This window comes from Phyllostomus discolor, chromosome X (assembly GCF_004126475.2).
Source record: "Phyllostomus discolor isolate MPI-MPIP mPhyDis1 chromosome X, mPhyDis1.pri.v3, whole genome shotgun sequence".
NCBI lineage: Eukaryota > Metazoa > Chordata > Mammalia > Chiroptera > Phyllostomidae > Phyllostomus > Phyllostomus discolor.
In genome coordinates, this window is record NC_050198.1 from 70,760,723 (window position 1) to 70,781,641 (window position 20,919).

Sequence of the window (20,919 nt, forward strand, 5' to 3'; positions counted from 1 at the left end):
TTTACTTTCGGTCTCTATGGGTTTGCCTCTTGTGGACATTTCATATGAATGAAATAATACAATATGTGGCTGTTGCAGTCTGGTTTCTTTCACTTAATATACTGTAATGTTTTCAGTAAAAAGTAGTAATGAATCAGTAAAATGGAATTTCATTCCTTTTTATAGCTGAATAATATTTTGTTGTATGAATATACCACATTCTGTTTATTCATTTCATCAGTCGATGGACGTTTGCACTGTTGCTAGTTTTTGCATATGATTGACACTACTATGAACATTGGTGTACAAGTTTTGTAAGGACATGTGCTTTTAGTTCTCTTTGGTATATACTGAGGAGTGGAATTGCTGGGTCATATAATAACTTGACGTTTAACCTTTTTGAGGAGCTGCCAAGAGTGTTTTCCAAAGTGGCTTTACTATGCCTGCCAGGAATCTATCTATGGGGGGCTTCTGATTTCTTCACTTCTTCACCAATAATTACTTGTGTCTGTCTTTCTGATCATGGCCATCCTGGTGGGTGTGAAGTGATAGCTCATTGTGGTTTTGATTTCCCTTCCCTTGATGCCTAGGGATGTTAAGTACTTTTTATGTGTATTTATCATTTATATATTTTCTTTGAAGAAATGTCTATTTGAATCCTTTGCCCATTTTAATTGGGTTATTTCTCATTTTATTGTTGAATTGCACAAGTTGTTAGATACTAGAGTATCTAACAAGTATCTTAGATACTAGACCCTAGTCATATAAATGATTTGCAAGCAGACACATCTTAATGATACTGTTTGCCACAAGTATAGGGGAACATCTTCCACCTTTCCTTTCCCCAACCCAGAAACTCTCTCAGAATGCTTTTTATGGAGGACAGAATCCTGGAGCCATCCAGAATAAGGACATTGAGACAGTTTACATTGAATGCCTTCAATAATCCAAGTGATGACACCAAAATAGTGGATTTTTAAGAGAATTTACTGAAGATAGCAGGAGCTTACTACTAGAAAAATTAACTGGTTGGCTGGAAGAAGTTTTGTGTTCAAGATACAGAAGATGTAAATGGATGGGAATTTAAAGTAATCTGCTAGCCCTCAAACAAACATGAATTAAATAAAGTATAAAAGGCATATCAGTGCATGTCTTAAAGAATCACAGTGTTTACTCCTACGTCTTAGTCCAATGTCATCCCTATGATTCTATGTTATTCAGTATTTATTGATCTTCTACTGTAGTCATCAATTACAAATAGTCTCACCCACTCATGTGACTTAGTCTAGTGCATAAGTGGGTAAACTTTTCCTATAAAGGGCTAGAGAATAAATGTTTTAGGCTTTTAGAGCCAAGAGGTAAAATCAAGAACATTAGGTAGGTACTAGTATAACAAGAGAGAAAACAAATTTCCACAAATATTTATTGGTGAAATTCAAAATATAATAATCAAGTATGTATATATGTATATATATATATATATATTTTTTTTTTGTAATACAGGTCTGTTCATGGGAAGAATGTCATTCTTTGATGGAGGGATAACATTTCACTTAACTAAGGTTCAAAGTGAGTGTCCCCTAGCATCAAAATCAGCTACAATCTCAATACACCTTTAAAGGTTTTAAAATTGTTTCATATATTATTAAGTTGACATTTCTAAGAACCTCATTTTTACTTTGTAATAAAATTTTACAACTTGATTTTTTTAAAGTCAAATGCATGTACCTATTAATAAAGGCCTTAAATAATTTTTTTAAAAAGTAAATTGCAGCCCTGGCTGGTATGGCTCAGTGTTTTGAGCACTGGCCTGTGAATGACAGTGTCACTGGTTCGATTCCCAGTCAGGGCACATGCCTGGTTTGCAGGCCAGGTCCCCAGTGGGGGGCGCATGAGAGACAACCACATACTGATGTTTTTTTCCCTCTCTTCCTCCCTCCCTCCTCCTTTGTCTAAATAAATAAATTAAATAAATTGCAAATATTCATCTATTAATGTTTATCTGTAATGAGTTTGTGTATTTCATCTCTAAAAAAAATTAACACAGATAAGTACTGCCAAACACTGATATCAATCCACAAGCAACTGACTTTAATTGAGCATATTCATCTCTTAGAAGGCATTTCGAGAATTCAGTTAGATTCTTCTCTTAATATTTGCCTTTTAGCATTTCATTATGTTGCAGAGTAATCATTTCCAATTAAAATTTAGGTGGAAGTTCCTTAAATGCACAAATTAATGTTGAAATATAGAAATTTCTTTTGCACTTTGCATCAAGGTCCGAAAAATGCCACTCTGACTGTAATTTGAGCTCAGAAAATACACCCACTGCAAATTTGTGTGGGAATGTAAATCCTCATTTTTGTTTTAACTTTTTACAGCACAGGAAGTGATTAAAGTAACTTCATATTACATGTGATTCAAACAATGTTAGTTGTCATTGAAATGAACTTACTGCAGTATAAATTTCACATATAAGTAGAGTTTTGCCCTGTAATTTTAGGTGAAGTGCATTAAGTAACATTATCAAGTCTAGAGTAGAAGCTAATTTCAAAAACCATTCAATGGTCAATAATAGTGGTTGAGGGTGAATCTTCTCATTCAGAAAATTTTCAATCTCAGCCCTGAGCTTTAAAAAAGCTTTTAAAAAGAGCACTGCTAAGCTAATGAACTTCTGTTAGTAGGCCAAGTCAGAATATTCAGCTTCTATGTCTGACAAAAATTCATGAAACTGACAATGGTTTAGTCCATCAGAGTGAGTGAAACACATTGTTGACACTAATGGCTGAATAACACAAGGGAGATTCAAATATTTTCCTGCAAAGTACCTGCTGTTTAATAATGAAATGAACAACCATGGTATTTAAACTTACATTTTCCCAAGCTGTGTATACTTGTCTCTTCTTCTTCATACATATTTGTAATACACGTCAGCAGATTCTACTTCAGGTCGTATTGAACTAGCATTTCTTGACTTCTTTGGAAATATTGCCATCTGCAGTTGTTTCTCACCAACTATTCATACAGGCCAATTCTTCCGTCATTTTAAACTCAGCGTTGACTCTGGGGAAACAACTGAACAGTATTGGTAACATCTGTGAATTCATCAAGACCCAAGGAAAACCACTGGAAATTATTTGCCCTATTTTTAAAAATGACTATTGATGCTGCTTCCAATGTCCTTAACTCTTTGAGTCACTGTTCTTGTTGAAAGGCTAATAGCCTTTGACAAGTTCATTTTCCCTGGACACATTTCTCTGGCTTCTGAAATCAAACACAATTTAACTAACTCACCATCAGTAAATGGCTTGCTTTCCTCCCTTCCTTGGCTAACAAATGAGCCACCCAGAAACTCATTTTGACCACAGTTGCATTTTCTTTCTTTCTTTCTTTCTTTCTTTCTTTCTTTCTTTCTTTCTTTCTTTCTTTCTTTCTTTCTTTCTTTCTTTCTTTCTTTCTTTCTTCCTTCCTTCCTTCCTTCCTTCCTTCCTTCCTTCCTTCCTTCCTTCCTTCCTTTCTTTCTTTCTTCCTTTCTTTTTTTTCTTTTTTGGTGAAGAACTCTGCCATAATAATTATTCCATTCAAAACTTTCTAATTTTTCTAATCATTGCTTTCCTGTGAGCTGGGAACATTGTGATGTGTGGTTAGTTTGGTAATGGCCATGTGCATTGTATTCTTTTAGCAGTGCTAGAGCATCACCGTGTAGTAAACGCAATGCTTTGTTTGACAGCTAATTTGATAACCAAGTAATCTACACTTGAAAGCAGGATATTCAAAATCCACTTTTATTTTCTTGTTTTGACATGACAGGTATGAGCTTTAATTTTTTTAAAATGCCACAATATGGTGACACTGAAAACGCTATTGAATTGTAACTGTATGTCACTGGGATTTGTTGTGAACCAACCAACAGCATGAAGGGATGAGAGCACCACATACAGTCTCTGTCACAGCTACTCAACTCTGCCATCATAGCACAGAAGCAGCCACAGGCAATACACAAATGAAAGAGCATGGCTGTGTCCCAGTGAAACTTTAGGGACACTGAAATTGAAATATCATAGTCTTTATGTGTTGTGAAATATTATTAAATATTATTCTCCTTTGGATTATTTTTCCACCATTTAAAAATATAGAGCTTACAGACCATAGAGGAAAAGACGGCAGGCTTGATTTGGTGAATGTAGCTGGTTTGATTGCATTTTTATACACAACACTATAGCCATGTGTATTACTTTCCTATTACTGCTGTAACAAACTACCTTGTGACTTAAGAAACACACATTTATTATCTTACAGTTTGGAGATTAGAAGTCCAAAATCAATTTCACTTGTCTAAAGTCAAGATGTCAGCAGGGCTGGAGTCCCCAGCAGGGAACCCATTCTTGGCCTCTTCCAGCTTCTAGGGGCTGCCCGCATCCCTTGGCTCCTTGGATGATGGCTCTATCACTCCAATCTCTGATTCTTATGTCACATGCCCTTCTCTCTGAATTCGGACTCCTCCTTCCCTCTTAGGAGGACCCGCATGATTGCATCAGGCCCACCAGTTCAATCCTGGATATAATCTCCCCATCTCAAGATTCTTGAAGTTAACCACATTTGCAAAGTCCCCTTTTTCAATTTAAGGTAATGTATTTACAGGTTCCAGAGATTATTATGAGGTCTTGAGGAGGGGTAGGAGGAGCATTATTCAGCCTGCCGTACCATGCCTTTGTTTCTTGTGATTCAACAATTCAGCTAGTAGGGGAGGGGCGGGGGGAAAAAGGCAGAAAATTGTACTTGAACAACAATTAAAAAATGTCTAAAAAAGAAATCAATGATCTAAAATCAATTAAACATTTTTATAAATAAAAACATAAAATTAAAAAAAACTATTCAGCTAGTCGTAAAATCCTGTTCATGCCCTGATTTCCCTCTTTCACTAAGCTTCAATTTTTCTTTCTCTTCTCCCTCCTCCCCTCCCCTCCCCTTCTCTCTCTCTTCTTTCTCCTCCCTCCCTTTCTCTCCCTATATCCTAGGGGCTTTAGATGAACAGCATAGTACTACTTTTATTGCCAAAGCCACACTGTGACAACTTATTTCATACATGATTCTCTTGACTTGTCTTCTGACATTATTGGGGTCAAGAAAGACCTTTTCACATTATTTGTGGTTTCTTGGTTGCCATTTGTACTGCCACCTGTACATTTTATCAATAGAAGTGAAAACTATGAGAAAATAAAATTCCTTGCCTTCACTGACTAACAGAAATGCAAATGGCCTCATAGGCAGGAAATGATTGTTTATCCAGTGTCTCCTTCCAACTCAAATTAGTTAGGGAAATCACAATTTATTCTGTAATTTGAAAGTTTCATGAATGAAATTCTACAGCCTCCCTAGTCACATACTCTCATATTTCACAGTCCTCCTTTTAGGAAAATTCTCAAATCCTTGCCTACAGATAATTTGGACTTTTAAAAAATCTTCCCTGAAGCTGCATTGCTAACTCACTTTAAACTGAAAAGGACTTGCAGTTTCTTGACCCCTGTTCTTGGATAAGAGGGATGCTTGACTTTGAAGAGGTTATTTCTTTGAGACGCAGTGGTGAGAAGAGGGTGGAAGGATTGCTTGGTCAACTCTGCTATGGTTAGTATATTCTAGCCCGACAATCATCCGTGTGGGAGAACACTCTTCTGTGTTGCTGCTTGCTATGACAGCCCTGCTTCTGCTGAGGAATGTGGTGGTACTATGTTCCTGCAATGCAGTCCCACTGTGCAGTCAGGGTACTTTCCTCATGGCCTGGTGCCATGGGGCTTTCAAACTGCATTGGTTCATGCTCTTGAGTTTTCTTGGTTAGGTACTCCATGGAAGGGAGAGTAAAGGAACTGCAGAAAACAGACAAGCCCACAACAAACTCAAACATATCTCTAGCCTTTGAAAACTTCCAGACATTTACATCCAGTGTCAGGAGATTCCCAGTCTCTCTCCTACTTATCTAGTACATTATATGCCGCTTCTCAGTAGGATGTTTTCAACACATCTCTCTTAGGCTCAAACATATATGAAAGCTCCCTATCACTCCTAAATTCCTCATCCTTGCATTTGGAGGCATTTAATCAACTTCTGTCACCCCTACTTTTCTAAGTGGAGGTCCCCTCATTCTCTGTTCGCCATGTTAATCTGCCCACTAACCCCAGAACATGATTAGCTCCATGTCCTTGTTGGTGCTGTCACCCTCATAGAAACTGATTGAGTTCTCTCCCAAGCCCTGCTTTCATCTCTTTTGAAACAAAGTTGAAACTAGATCCATGCCAGGAAGCTTGTTCCAGCCTCACCAGACAGATGAGTCACCTGCTATACAGTCCCTCATCATCTGTGGATTCACATGCTTCTGCTACGTATCTTGCTGCTGCTGCTCTGGTTGGCAGAATTCTAAAATGCCACCCCCTCCATCAAGATTCCTGACTGTTGATGTACACACACCTTCTTTCAGTTATTCAGTCAGACACTTATGTAGGTTCTGCTGTGAGGGAATTTTGCAGATGTAATTAAAACCCCAAATCAGATGATTTTAAGACAGGACATTATGTGTGGTGAGCCTGACTTAATCAGATAAACCTTTAAAGTAGACTGCGCTCTTCCTGAAGAAAGAGATTCAGAGTATGAGAGAAACTTGATGGGAGAGAAATTCTCTGTTGCTGGCTTTGAAGATGGAATAGGCCACATGGCAGGCAATGTGGGAGACCTCTAGGAGCTCAGAATGGTCCCTGGCTAGCAGCCAGTGAGGAAATGGGGGCCTTAGTCTTACAACCACAAAGAAGTGAACTTGGCCAACAGCTTGTGGTAATTTGTTAAGCAGCAATAGAAAACAAATGGATTAGCTTTTGTAGCTATTGCTTTTGTTGATTTCATATGTGTGTATTAGTCCACATTTCTAAATGAGAGGAAAAGGTTTTTAAAATGGATTTTTGTACCCCTTTCTCACCACAGGTATAATGTGAGACAATTAGGGAGACTTGCCTTAACTGATATTTTGAAATTAATGGGAGTTATAAATCCTTGGCATGAAGGTACCTGTTGTTAAGTAGCAGCTAGAATTACTGCCATTGTTAAGTGTCTCCCACCTCCCATGTTAAAAACAGATTTCTGCACATTTGATATTCTGTGGACATCTTCACATGCATGTCTCACCAGTCCCATGAACTCAGTAAGTCCCCAAATTTCCTTTCACCAAACTGTTCCTCCCCCTCTATTTCCTAGTTCTGTTCACAGCACCTTCAAACCTCCAGTTGCCACCTTAGAACTCCAGCCATTGTTGACCCCTTCCTCTATCTTGTACTCATAATCTCTCTGTTGCCAAATGCTCTGCATTCTTCCCTCCTCTCCATTTTTATCATCCCTGCCTGGTTCAGTGTCTGTCTCATAGAATATGTCAAGAATCTCCTAGCTGCCCTCCTGGGACCAATCTCTGATCAGCACAATTCTAACCACTCTGCTCACCCACCTTCCAAGAAATCCACTGGCTTGGTATTCAAAACTGTCCAAGACCTAACCCAAATCTATTTTTCTCATATTTTCAAAAAAATATTAAATGAATATTTTGCCTGTTTTCTAAGTCATTTGGGATTGACCTTTAAAAAATATTCTTTAAAAATGTTATTGCTTTTGCAGGTCCGAATCCTTCCTGTAATCCACAGCTTTTTCAAGTGCATCTTACCATTATTTTTACTTCAGACCCACTGCTCTTCTCAGACCTTGGATTCTGAACATATAGCAGCGGCTTGGCTCATTGAACTGTCAAGTGGAAAATGTGGTTCCAGAACCAAATTGTGAGTGTGCAGAACTAAAACCTCATTCTTGCCTTAACTGTCATTCCCTCCTCCAGGACACACACCACCATTTTGTGCTTTGGGGTGTCACTGACCTAAATGTTGGGACCTGAATCCCTCACATCCATCCCACAGAAAAGCAACCCACAGTCCCCTTTCATAGTCAAGGCTGATTTACTGTGGATTTTCAGTGATTTTGACTGGTCACACACAGCTTTCTCCAGTCTGCGTGTTCTGGGGTTAGTGTGCATGCACCGCCCCAGTTCCAGCTTTTTGAGAAGCTTCGAGTTTGCCTCTGCTCACTCCCTCCTCTAGTTTAGGCTTTCCACCCTTCACGACCCTCCAACCACAGGGAGCACTTTAAGTGATCTGGGTTTTCAAAAAAAATTTTTTTAACTTATGATTTTAGCCCTGGCTGGTGTGGCTCATTGGATTGAGTGCCAGCCTGAAAACCAAAGGGTGGCTGGTTGGATTCCCAGTCAGGGCACATGCCTGGGTTTTGGGCCAGGTGTTCAGTGGGGAGAGCAGAAGAGGCAACCACACATTGATGTTTCTCTCCCTCTCTGTCTTTCCCTTCCCCCTCTCTAAAAACAAACAAATAAATAAAATATTTAAAAACCACTAAACAGTAAAAAAATCATATTATCTAAAAATGCAAAAATTATATCATCTAGAGCAAGGGTGTCAAACTCATTTTCACCAGGGTTGCCTTCAAAGGGCAGAATGTAGATCTCCTTGCCCCTAGTTAAGGAGTAATTACATTTATACAGTCCTAAAATTACATTCAGCCCTTTGAAAGCAATCGCGAGGCTGACGTGGCCCTCAGTGAAAATGAGTTTGACAGCTTTGATATAGACTAAGCGTAGAAACTATACAAATTATTTAAAAATATTTTTAAATTTTTTAAAACGTATTGGTTTTAGAGAGGGGAAAAGAGAGAGAAAAACACTGATTTGTTGTTCCACCTATTGATGCATCCATTGGTTGCTTTCTGTATGCGCCCTGACTTGGGATCGAACCCCCAACCTTGGGATGAGGGGACAACTCGCTAATCAAAGAAGCTAGTCAGCCAGGGCAAGTGAGCTCGTTTTAAAGCACACACACACATACAACCGAAAGAAAGCTTACCAGGGTCCCTTCTAGATTTTGCAGGTGGGGATGTGGCTCATTCCCCCGCCGAAACTTCGAGAGCTGTAGGTTTTCGTTTGCTCCTCAGACCGCCTCTCAGCCCTCTCGCTGCACTGGCGAGGGTTTTATTACCTAAGCAACTTTGCTTCCCCTCCCCCCGCCCGTCTTGGTACGGCCTGTCCGGCGTTCCATTCTCCCCCCCCTTCCTTCCAGGTTGGTTCAGCCCCTGTCTACTCCGGGGTGGTGCTTAGCCGGCGCCAGACCGACCCTCGACTTCGGAGGGGCAGTGCAGTGCCTCTGGGCGCTTCTTCCCCGTCTTCTTCGGCTTCTTCAGCCTCCTCAGTCCCCTTACCCTCGACTGGGACCCGAGATCTCGGTGTATGCCCCAGCCCTGACCCCGCTCGAGATATGTCTACCCCGGCTCGGCGGCGCCTCATGCGGGACTTCAAGAGGTAACCGACTGGGAACGCGGCGGCCAGGGGCTGGCAACGGGACGCAGGGCGGGTCCCGAGGCGGGCTGGGGGCTGAGGGCGGCCGGGAGCGACGCAGCTGCGGGATCGCAGGGCCCCTGTCTGTTTCCCTAAAGGTTACAGGAGGATCCTCCAGCCGGAGTCAGTGGGGCTCCGTCCGAAAACAACATAATGGTTTGGAACGCGGTCATTTTTGGGTGAGTCTGCGTTCCGGCCATTGGCGAGGGATGGGGGATGTGAGGTGGCTCTGCCAGCTCTCTGGGACCGGCCGCTGTAGAAGGCAGAATGGGAAAGGGACAGTGTTAGTGTTGGGGTCTGGCCGGGCCTAGGCGCCTCCCCGGAGCCTGTGCCTCGATTAGCTCAGTTCCCGCTGCCAGGGGAACCGTTTGGGGTTCTCAGGGGGGCGGGGAGTGGTGGTGGTGGTGGTTAGGCGCGGCGGCCTGCACTCGGTGTCTGAGCCCGAAACATCCATTTGTAGTGTCTTTCCGACCCAGGAACCGGTGTTTTACCGGAGGTGGAGTTGGCAGAGCCTAAAATAGCTATCTCCTAAAATGAACCAGGGAGAAGGGAACCCCTTAAGCGAGAACTGACTTGTTTTTCTCTGTGTTGCAGGCCTGAAGGGACCCCGTTTGAGGATGGTAAGAGAGTTTCTTTAGACACCTTTCAGGAGCCTGATCATCTGGGGAAAGGGTTCCTAGTCAGCCTGGAAGTGCCTCCTACTTAGGAACCTGCTTCTCCCTAGCCTCTGCCTACTAAAGGCTTGAGTGGAATCCAATATGTGGCAGGTTGTTCTGGCTATTGTCTGCTTGATTAGAAGTGTACCTTTTTTCTTGCTTCTTAAAAAAAAATCTGAGTAAGGCAATCACTTTTTTAAAGGAGCATCATAGCACTGATGTTAAGGACTTTCCAGGTCCGGGCTGGGATCTGCAAAATTCAGCCCCCCTTCAAGATACTGAGTTAGAAGTATCCAACCCAAGTACTTGCTGATAGACTGAGAGACCCCAGAGACCATCTGGCTACCATTCTACCACAAGGGCAGGGATTGTGTACAGCAGGTGTTTATATGTTTGTTGGATGTTGAATAGATGCAAGCATCCCTTGCAAACAACTATCTGGTTTCTACAATCTGGCATTAAATGCCTGTCAGCTTTACTGCTCTAAAATGGTTTTTTAGTGGCCAGTTTGAGTATAATATGGTTTCTTTTTTTTAAATGAGTTTTCAGAGAGTTAGACTTGACTTGAAAAACACATTATTTGCTTTTTAAAGATTTTTTAAAACTTTTAATTAGATTCATGTGCAGTTGTAATAAATAATACAGAGAGACTGTATATCCTTCACCCACCTCCTTCTCTGGAAACATCATCAATGACTATATTACACTATCACAACTAGGAAATTGACATTGATATAGCTTTATGTGCACTCAGTTGTGTGTGTGATTTTTGAAAGTTTAATTCATTTAAAAGATGATTAAAAGCATTTGAACTACTGTTTGACATCTTTAATATTTGAGATATTTTTAAAAAGAAAAGGATCTTTCTGTTATTCTTTTCTCAATGACTTCTATTCCTTTGGTCATGTAGCATTTGAGATATATATATATATATATACACACACACATACACATGCACATAACTCAGTTTGAAGATGGAAAAAAATACATTTTTGCAAGCTTCTAAGTACATACTTATGTTATCAAGTTGGATTGTTTTTTTTGTTGCTGCCAGTCCACAAGATGTTGTGAGTTAGGTCAAGAAAAACCAATTCTGTAACTTGTCTCAAATACTCAGATTTCTCTAAAAGCCTGCAGACAGTCACCTGAATACTTTTAGCTTCATGTCTACCTTCACTCCCTGAGTAAATATTATTGCTCTCCAGTGCTGCAATGAAAAGAAATGACAGCAGGAGGAAGGGATCCGAAAGGCACACTACTTTGCTGCAGCGTATCATTTGAACTGATCCATAGCCAGACTTCTGTTCCATGGCAGTGGTGCTGGTTCTTCCTGCCTAAGCTCTATGTGCAGATTAACTGCGTATTTGCTTTAGTTTTAGCAGGCTTTGTTTTCATTGGCTTCCTTTTTTTTCCCCTCCTCATTTTAGACTTCTTTATGCTGGGCACAGCTTTATTAAAAGTACATCACTTTGCTGGGGATTGGCTACTTTAATATTTCAAGGGTGCTTCTCTTGTTCTAAGTGGTATGAATTGAAAAGGTACTCATGGAATCCATTATCTACCTGGACTTTCCCTCTTGACATTACTGCCTCTATTTTTGATAATGTGTATCTCCACCCTGGCATTACTGAAAGGAATTACTCAGGCTAAATGACAGTACTCTTTTTCTGATCCATTCTGTTGAGCAGTCTGCTATCCAAGAATGCTTCCTCAGGTGTCTAGAACACCGACTGCGGATACAGAGAACATTTTCATCATTTGCTAATACCCCTCATTTTTGGTTAGGGGATTTACTGGAAAAGACTGATTCGGGACAAGTGGCCATAATTGATTTTGCTGTTTCCAATGTATTATACAAATTAGCAGTCCCAAAACTATATTTGTTGCTTCCTTGTGAACCGTTTGTTGTGGAAGCTTCTGGAATACCCAGGCCCTAGTTAAAGAGGTGAAATCTTAACAAAAGCAGCTCTGATTTAACTTCACACACTGGAGGTAAGAGGAAAATGTTTCCAAGAGCTCACACTACCAAACAAAGCACAGGGGTGGGAAGGCAATGCTTCCTCATCAAAGTGTTTGGCTGTGTGTGCTGAATGCAAAGGCTATGGAACAAAGCATTCTCTATTACATCATCATCTACAATTATTAATAGACCTAGTAAGATACTAGTATTTGCTTTTCATAATAGATGTATTCTTAAGAATCTGGGTGTAAGATGTTTTTTAAAATTAATCACTTAAAAATCCATTAAGGGTGTTTTTAAGGTAAATAAATCCTGTGATAGAATATTTGAGTGCTATCTTCAAAATCAGAATTTTTAGTTATCAAAAAGAAATGTTTTTAAGTACTGTACTTTGCCTTCATCTCAGGGGTCACAATGTGATGGCCAAATGGCAGAAAATGCCTACAGAGGTCTTTTCTTTGGCCAACCCAGTATTTTAAAAAATTTGAATTTGTGAATGTCTTTAGCAGAATATACACTCTTTAGTTTAACCATATCACTCACTATTGCCATATACCAGCCATTTAACACATTTATATAACTTTCCTGGTTCCTTACAATGTTTTGGCCTCCTCAGGCACTTGAACAAAATCAGTACAGATTGGATACTATGGTAAGGCTTACATTTTAAGTTATTTTACTTATTTATTTATTTTTAGACAGAGGGGAAGGGAGGGAGAGAGGGAGAGAAATATCTATGTGTGGTTGCCTCTCACACGCCCCCTACTGGGGACCTGGCCCACAACCCAAGCGTGTGCCCTGATGGGGAATCAAACCAGCAGTCCTTTAGTTCACAGACTGGTGCTCAATACACTGAGCCACACCAGCCAGGGCAGTTTTCAGTTATTTTAAAACCTAGCTTTCTAAATATTCAGAGGATAAGCTCTAGTCTCAATTGCATAATATTCTAGGATTTTAAATTTAACATTTGTTTGGGATCTCAAAAATTGCATTGAGGGTTATACTAAAGAGGTTCTGATTGTTTAATGTGGCTACAAATAAGAACTACCCCCTTATAAATATGTAATTTGAGTAAGACTTGGGTAAGTTCTAATTTATATTCAAGTAGACATAAGCAGGTTGTTTCACTTCTCAAGATATTAAACAAGCTGGTTTAAAAGATTTGACTCTTCTTTGGTAGCTAGGTAAGCACCTTGCTGAACTTCTGAGCAAGTATTAGGCAGAAAGCTCAACTTAAGGGTTTTGAGAGCCATCAACACAGATACTAAACTTGCATTTAACTGTGTTTGATGTAGGTCAGAAATAAAGTGCTATTTAATATTTGAATACATTAATTGTATATTTCTTATTAAAGTGAAATTTGGTTTGAGGTTTTGCATCCTTCGGCTGAATCTAGAGATGTGAAACTTTAGAATTATGAACATTTATAAAGCATTCATTTTGTGTCACTGTACATATTTCCCTTATTTAAACTTTACAACAATGTTATGTGGTAGGTACTATTATTAACCCCATTTTACAGATGAGGAACTTAAGGTTTAGTCAAGTCAAGTGGCTTCCCCAAGGTTTCACAACTAGTAAATAACAGCAAGGATTTGAGCCCAAGCCTGTGTGCCTTCAAAGTTTCGCTTATGCCTGCCTTATATGTTGTTTTACTGCCTTTAGGTATGATATTTAATGCTGATTGCAATTCAAAGTACCTGAGAGCTCCATGTACTATGAAATCTGCCCAATTTTAGAGCAACTCCTTGATGATGAATCTCTTACCTATAATTTAGTTTAATCAGATTTCAGTGTGGAGCCAAATATGTTTGCACTTGAGATACATAAGGAAGCTCAAAGTTCTGAACTCCAACACTGATTCCCACTTTTTCTTGCATAACATCAATAGTATTAAAAAGGAAGAATATGCTTTCTTCCTCAAAAGGGGAAGATTTATGACCAGGTGGTGGTAAAGGTGAGGTATGTTCTGATGGACTATAGCAGGGGTGTCAGACTCATTTTCACCAGGGGCCACATCATCCTTGCAGTTGCCTTCAAAGGGCCGAATGTAATTTCAACTCCCTAGCAGTTAAGGAGTAGTTACATTTACACAGTCCTAAAATTACATTCGGTTCTTTGAAGGCAACTGCAAGACTGATGTGGCCCCCGGTGAAAATGAGTCTGACACCCCTGGACTACAGCATGTTTTTCTATTCCAAAATATTTTACTCTTTGTCCTAAGGAAATAACAATCATTTGGGTTAGGGTTAGAGACTATGTTTCTGTATGTTGCATTTTAAAGTAGTCTCAAACTTTGTAACATGCTCATACCAATAGCAACTTTGTTACCAAGTTGTTTCCTACCAGCAGGCTGATAGGAAACAAATTTATGGGTATTGTTATGTGTAATGGTAGCAGTAAAGTGATTGTAGTCTTCTCTTTTCTTACTTAAGAGGTAACAAACCTATAAATGGAAGCAAGGAGGAAATAAATTGCCTACTCTGAATGAATCAGTAACAAATTGTACTCTTCTCTGAAGTCTGATCAGTTGTATTAGAATAAGTGATTTATTAAATGTGCCAGAGAAGTACAGAACATGCATCACCTTATACCAGATAGCAACTGATTTCGTAAGTTTACTTGAAGAGCTTTCAGTCAGGAAAAAATAGTTGCCCAACTGTTTTTCTTGAATTTATTAAACCAAATTTAAAATAACATTTTGAAGGAAATCATCTCCCCAACTAACATGATCCTACAATTCCTGAACGAGATCTAGCTTGTCCTTCTAAGTCTATAACCTAGTATGCTGTAGGGCCTCCTGCTACATATTCAAGAAAAATAAATTTATTTTAATAGTAGCATAAACATCATTAGAAAGATCATTTTTTCTGGTGACATGAATGTAATCTAATATGATTTTAAAATTATTTCTGCCATTAATTTCCTCCATTAGTGTGAATAATTGAGTTGGTTTTATAGTGAAGTACCTTGCGAGTCATAGTTAAGGGTTTTGAAAGGGACTATGACGTTTTTTTCTGGCTTACATTCAATTACATTTTCACTACAGAGTTGCCATTACATAAAAAGGAACCAGTGAACACTTTTATACCTATCCCCTTCTATTTGAAAAATAATAATTTGATTATTGATTTGTGTTTCTAGCATCGAGTTTTGGACCTTTGTAATCCCATTCTCTCTAGTCCATTTAAAATCTCTGGAGAGTTTAAAATGTCAGCTGATTCAGACAGGCCTTTAAGGTGTTCTAGTTTTCTAAAGGAAGGCCAAAGTTTGGCTCTGGTTTGTCATTTGAAGGATGTCTTCAACGTGTACAATGGTTAAAAGCCATCCTACAGGTAGTAATTTTGAGTTTAAGATGGCTGTATTTACAATTGGGGGAGAATAATGTCAAAATAAAGATCACCTTTGGGTGGTGGTTCTTACACTATCTGTCCAGATTTAGAGCAATTCTTGGAGCTATATCTCTCACTTGGTCTCCCTATATCTTTGCATTATTTCCCTTAACATTTGAAAAAAGATCACATAGCATTAAGAATACAGTACTACTGAACACACCAATAACTATGTTTTCTTAAACCTGTCTTTTCTAACTACAGGAACATTTAAGCTTATAATAGAATTCACTGAGGAATATCCAAATAAACCACCTACGGTTAGATTTGTCTCTAAGATGTTTCATCCGAATGGCAAGTATAACCCTTTTTTAAAGATTTTATTTACTTTTAGAGAGAGGGGAAGGGAGAGAGGGAGAGAAGCATCAATGTGTGGTTACCTCCCATGTGGCCTCCATTGGGGACCTGGCCCCCAACCCAGGCATGTGCCCTGACTGGGAATCTAACCAGTGACCCTCTGGTTTACAGGCTAGTGTTCAATCCACTGAGCCACACCATCCAGGGTGCAAGTATCACTTTTAATACAGTATTTAAAACTACTACACTGTTTATTAGGGAGGTATTCCACACTTCCTATGGATTTGTCTGTGGTACCTGAGTATTTAGGCATCCTGCTGTTGGCTGAAAACTGAACTTGTTCATGGCACTCTTGCTGTCTAAGCTATAGTACTAGAACTAAAGCCGGGAAGCTACTTTGCTTTTTCTTGGATGCAGATCAGAATTACCAAGGAACATTTTAGAAACACAGGTGCTCTAGACCCAGTCTAGACCTACTGGATGTCAGGCTCAGTGGTTGAGGGCCAGCTATACAATAGTATATTGAAAAAGCACCACTGGTGATTCTAACTTAATATTTTCTTTTTTTTTTCTAGTAGTAAGCCTAGAACAGCTTGTATTTTATTCAGGTTAATAAAGTATTTTCCAGGGTGTCAGATAGTGTCTTCATGCCAACATGACACCTTGTGAAATCTGAGCTATCTTTTGTTAGTTCATACAGCAGATACAGTTAACAAATTTCATGGAATGAATTTCTCACAAGTCTGTGGAGGGCTAGGGACCCTGTTACAAAATGTTGATTTCTGAGACAATGGGGCACTCTTTTCAGAAGAACGAGCACTAAATATCTTACAGTTTTCTCCTGATTACATTTGACATTCTATCATCCTGATTATTTCACTAGTAATGCTTATAACTCTTTTTAGGGAGGTAACTGAGAAGCAGCTCAGGAAATCTTGTTAACCTCAAAGGCAAAGTATTCTTGACTATATTTGCCTTGACTATGCTGTTAAGTTATGCGGTTTCGTTATAGTTAACATACACACTTCTCTGCTCTTAGTCTACGCAGATGGTAGTATATGTCTGGACATACTTCAGAACCGCTGGAGTCCAACTTATGATGTGTCTTCCATTTTAACATCCATACAGGTGAATTTTCCTTCATGTCACTCACTGTGGCCTTTTATATGTTTATATTAGCAGTTGAATTGTTTTTGAAAGTCGTAACTTAAGGGAAAGGGTAGGTCATTAAGACCTAAGCCCCCAGAAAATATATGTATTTGCCTAGCTAGTAGCAGATTAATTCTAGAATAGTATGTTAGCTGTTACTTAGGAAAATTCAATTGAGTGTCTTAAAATATATATATTTTGTGTCAAAGAACTGACCTTTTACAAATTGTCTTTATAGTCTCTATTGGATGAGCCCAATCCCAATAGCCCAGCAAACAGCCAGGCTGCTCAGCTGTACCAGGAGAACAAGCGGGAATATGAAAAACGCGTTTCTGCGATAGTAGAACAGAGCTGGCGTGATTGTTGACTCGAAGTAGAACAGAGCTGGCGTGCTTGCTGACTTGAGTACAACAAAAGAAGAGGCTGGGCATAAGAAAAATACACACTTATGTGTTTGTCACCTTCTTATTCCTCAGTGTCATTACATTTACTTCATTAAAAGCAAAATAGTTATCGTGCTGTTTCCATCTTCCCTTGCCAAACTTTTCCTACCCCATCTTCTCCTTGAACATCAAAAAACACCCTCTATGAGATCAAATGTACTGTACCTGGGTTACGTGCAAAAATGACTAATGCTTAATTCCTTTTCTGTTGTATCTCATCTCCAGCTTTAGGGCAGTGTTTTGTTCCCATACTTTACACTAAGCTTAAATGAATTGCTATACAAGTGGTGCCTCTTCATAGCTGGATGACCAGGATGTTATTTTTAACAAAACGATTGCTGAAGTGTTTCATTCTAGTGGAAACACTTGTGTTGGATTTAGGAGTGAATGGAATATGACCTATAGAAAACAGGGAAATAAATCCATATAAACATCCATTTTGAAAGAGAAAGCTAAAAATGCTGTTTCTGAAATCTAACCAATATGAATTACCAGATGGTTTTTACTGGTAGGAAGGAGAATGTTAAAGGGCTCAGCGAAGGGAGTACAGCAATGGTAGTAACTGACACATCCTCTCCTTGCAGGATATTCATTGGGTGCACCCATGCCGAGTTTCAGACCACAGTCAGCCATCTGTGTTTGCAGGTTCCATATCCACAGATTCAACCAACCACAAATCGAAAATATTCAGGGGCAAACATGCTATATTGTTGCTGATGTGTGCTAGGTAGTTAAGCCTCTGATGGATGTGTCTGTACTGATGGATACCTAAGGACAACTGTACTGGAAGTCTTCTGGGTTTCTGCTTTTTAAAGAGATGTGGGAACAGAGGGATGGAAATAATCATTAGCTTTTAAAGTAGGGAAAGTTGGTGATCCTTCAACCTTTTCAAAGGAGCAGTGCTACCTTAGATGAACAAATTTATAATCTCCCCTCATTTTTCAGAGTTTTAATTAACCCAATAAAAGGAGCATATCTGTGACAAACTTTTCCACTCAAATCCTGATTAATGCTGCATGCTTTAGTTTCTTTTTCCCCTCTCAGTGTTATAAGAACCTTAAGATCAATGTTTGCAACCTCTCTTTGGATATTTATACTTTTCAATAGATAGTATCTTTAAGTAGCAGTGTGGGACAAGGCTTGTAAATGTTTTGTCTAAATGTTCCATTGTCACCTTTTGTGCATTTATCACTCTGCTCAATCTAACTTTGCACAAGTAACCCATGTAAAAAATGTACATTTTCAAAACTTGTAAATAAAAATAATCTTAAAATTTTGTAGTCAAGGTATAATTATATTTTAGCTCAGCATGACCTTTTAGTATTATTGGAATCACATATCCATTCATTCCCCTCCCCTTGAAAGAAACATTACAGTGAAAGCAAAAATACAGATTCTAGGAGAGGGAAAATAATAGATACTGTTGAAGATGGCCTTTTTTCTTTTCAGTCATAAGCCTTTTTAAAAACATTTTAAAAGAATTTAAAATTTAAGTAAAGCAAAGCTACTTCAGCATATATTGTGATCAATCGAAGAAATGAAACTATGGTAAGGAGGGAGAGAATAAACAAACCTGGATATTTTCCAGCACCCTCAGAGACCAACACCTAAATTGTTGATCCCGACATCCACCTCTTAAAAAGCCCTAGCTTAAAAACAAACGGTAATAAATTACTACAAAGTGTTATTTTCAGTCCTGTGTAAAGTCTGGGCATACAAGTGTCATCAAGTTATCTTGCGTAAACAAAACTCTTCTAAGAAGCAACCTATTTCTTTTTAAATAGACAAGGACAGTGACTTTGTGGAAACTTACCTCTTTGGGGGCAAGGACCAATACAATTAAATCCCTACAGTATATGTACCTATTCATCCTTTCAGACTCTGCACTTAACAGAGGCTCAATGTGGGGGAGTTCATTCTACACTGACCACATTAATTGGTTTGTTTCACCTAGGAGCAATATCCTTAAATATGATTACTTTTCCCCCTTAAGTCCATTTCTACTTCCAAGTAGCAACACATTAAACTGGTCTCCACTTGATACATTAGTTTTCCATTATTTTTTTTTAAATCTTTTTGTGGCTAGGTATCTTATTGATACTGTTAATCACACTTTAAAAAATTAAGGTTGAGATCAGGGATGTGTGGATATATTTTTTTTCTTTTGTACACCTCCTGAGAAACACTACTCCCAATCTCTTTCATGGGATCATCCTTTTAAAACCTTACAACAGAGTAGAGCTGACTTCCCAAAGCATCATATCCACAGTAAAAGGTACCAGAAACCATTTGTTTGACATTTCATGCTAATTTGTCCTTTTTTGTTTACAATATATTTTTTAAAAATGCTGCAGGCTGCCTGCATATAATTATGTAAATAATAATTATAAAATAAAAGCAGGTTATGTGAGATCCCTTTTCAAATGACAATCAGATCTGAGCTTGAGTCTTCAATTCTGCACCTGCTGATGTGGGAAAGGGCGTATGATGAAAAACAAAAGTTATAATTAGAGTCCTTTATTTAGGACCCATCTACAGCTTCAGGGGTTACTCATAGCAAAGTGATGCATTGCATACTACTAATAAAGCATCCCAATAGAATGCATGAAATTTACATTTATTTTGCAGTCAAAGGGGAGAGAAAAAAATCTAAGATCTGTGAAACTCAGTGATTGATATATGTTACATATATATATATATATATATATATATACACACACACACACACACACACTGAGAACAGTATCTTAATATAACATATTTAAGTAATTCCAGTAAAATTTGAAACTGCTCATGTACCTGCGCAAGGTTACTGGGTTAAAAAGGACTATTTCAAAGAAAGGGATCCCTGGCTGGTGTAGGTCAGTGGATTGAGCTTGGGCTGTGAACCAAACGGTTGCCGGTTCGATTCCCAGTCAGGGCACATGCCTCAGTTGCGGGCCAGGTCCCCAGTGAGGGATGCATGACAGGCAACCACACACTGATGTTTCTCTTTCTCCCTCCCTTCCCCTCTCTCTAAAAATAAATAAATAAAACCTTTTTAAAAAAGAAAGGAAAGACACAGGAACCAATAGGAGACAAAATAGAATAAGGTTGTCAGTAGCTCATCCATTTCTCAGTATACTTTATTTTCAAATCAGAATCAAGTGACTTCACCCTATTTCTACAATACCACAGCTGATCTAAGAAGTTGGGAAATCTGGACCCTCAAATCCAGAACCAGATATATACTTGATCCAATTACTTGGGAGCCTTAACTATAACTACATTAATATTCTGCTCTGTTGAACTTACCTATATAAACCAGATTTATATGCAACATTTCCCTACCCACTCCACCCCAAAAAATCATGTTGGGAAAAGCATGTAGAAAGAGAAATGAGTTTTTATCCTCTTTAACACCCAAAGCCACTTTTACTCAAGAGATTCGAAGGATGACTTCTCTAATTCACTAACTGAACCACAGCTTCTCAAGGTTGGTATGAGCCTTACAGGTTAAAAAAAAATCCTATAAAATCTATAAACTTTTTAGCTTAGTTACCTTTGCCATTGTTAAAACATCAAGTGCCAAATAAAATGCACATCTTACTTCTCTTCCTACCAACATTAGGAAAGGCCA

At 38.9% G+C, this 20,919-nt stretch overlaps 1 protein-coding gene across 1 annotated transcript; it reads left to right on the plus strand.

Moving 5' to 3' along the window:
* Nucleotides 1–9,162: 9,162 nt before the first annotated feature.
* UBE2A (ubiquitin conjugating enzyme E2 A) lies at nt 9,163–17,419 on the plus strand. Its single transcript, XM_036017112.1, has 7 exons — nt 9,163–9,367; nt 9,502–9,582; nt 9,998–10,023; nt 15,616–15,705; nt 16,748–16,836; nt 17,096–17,230; nt 17,264–17,419. Exons 1-6 carry the CDS (start codon nt 9,324–9,326, stop codon nt 17,222–17,224), a joined length of 459 nt encoding a protein of 152 aa, XP_035873005.1. The 5' UTR covers nt 9,163–9,323; the 3' UTR covers nt 17,225–17,230; nt 17,264–17,419.
* The last annotated feature ends 3,500 nt before the right edge of the window (nt 17,420–20,919 follow it).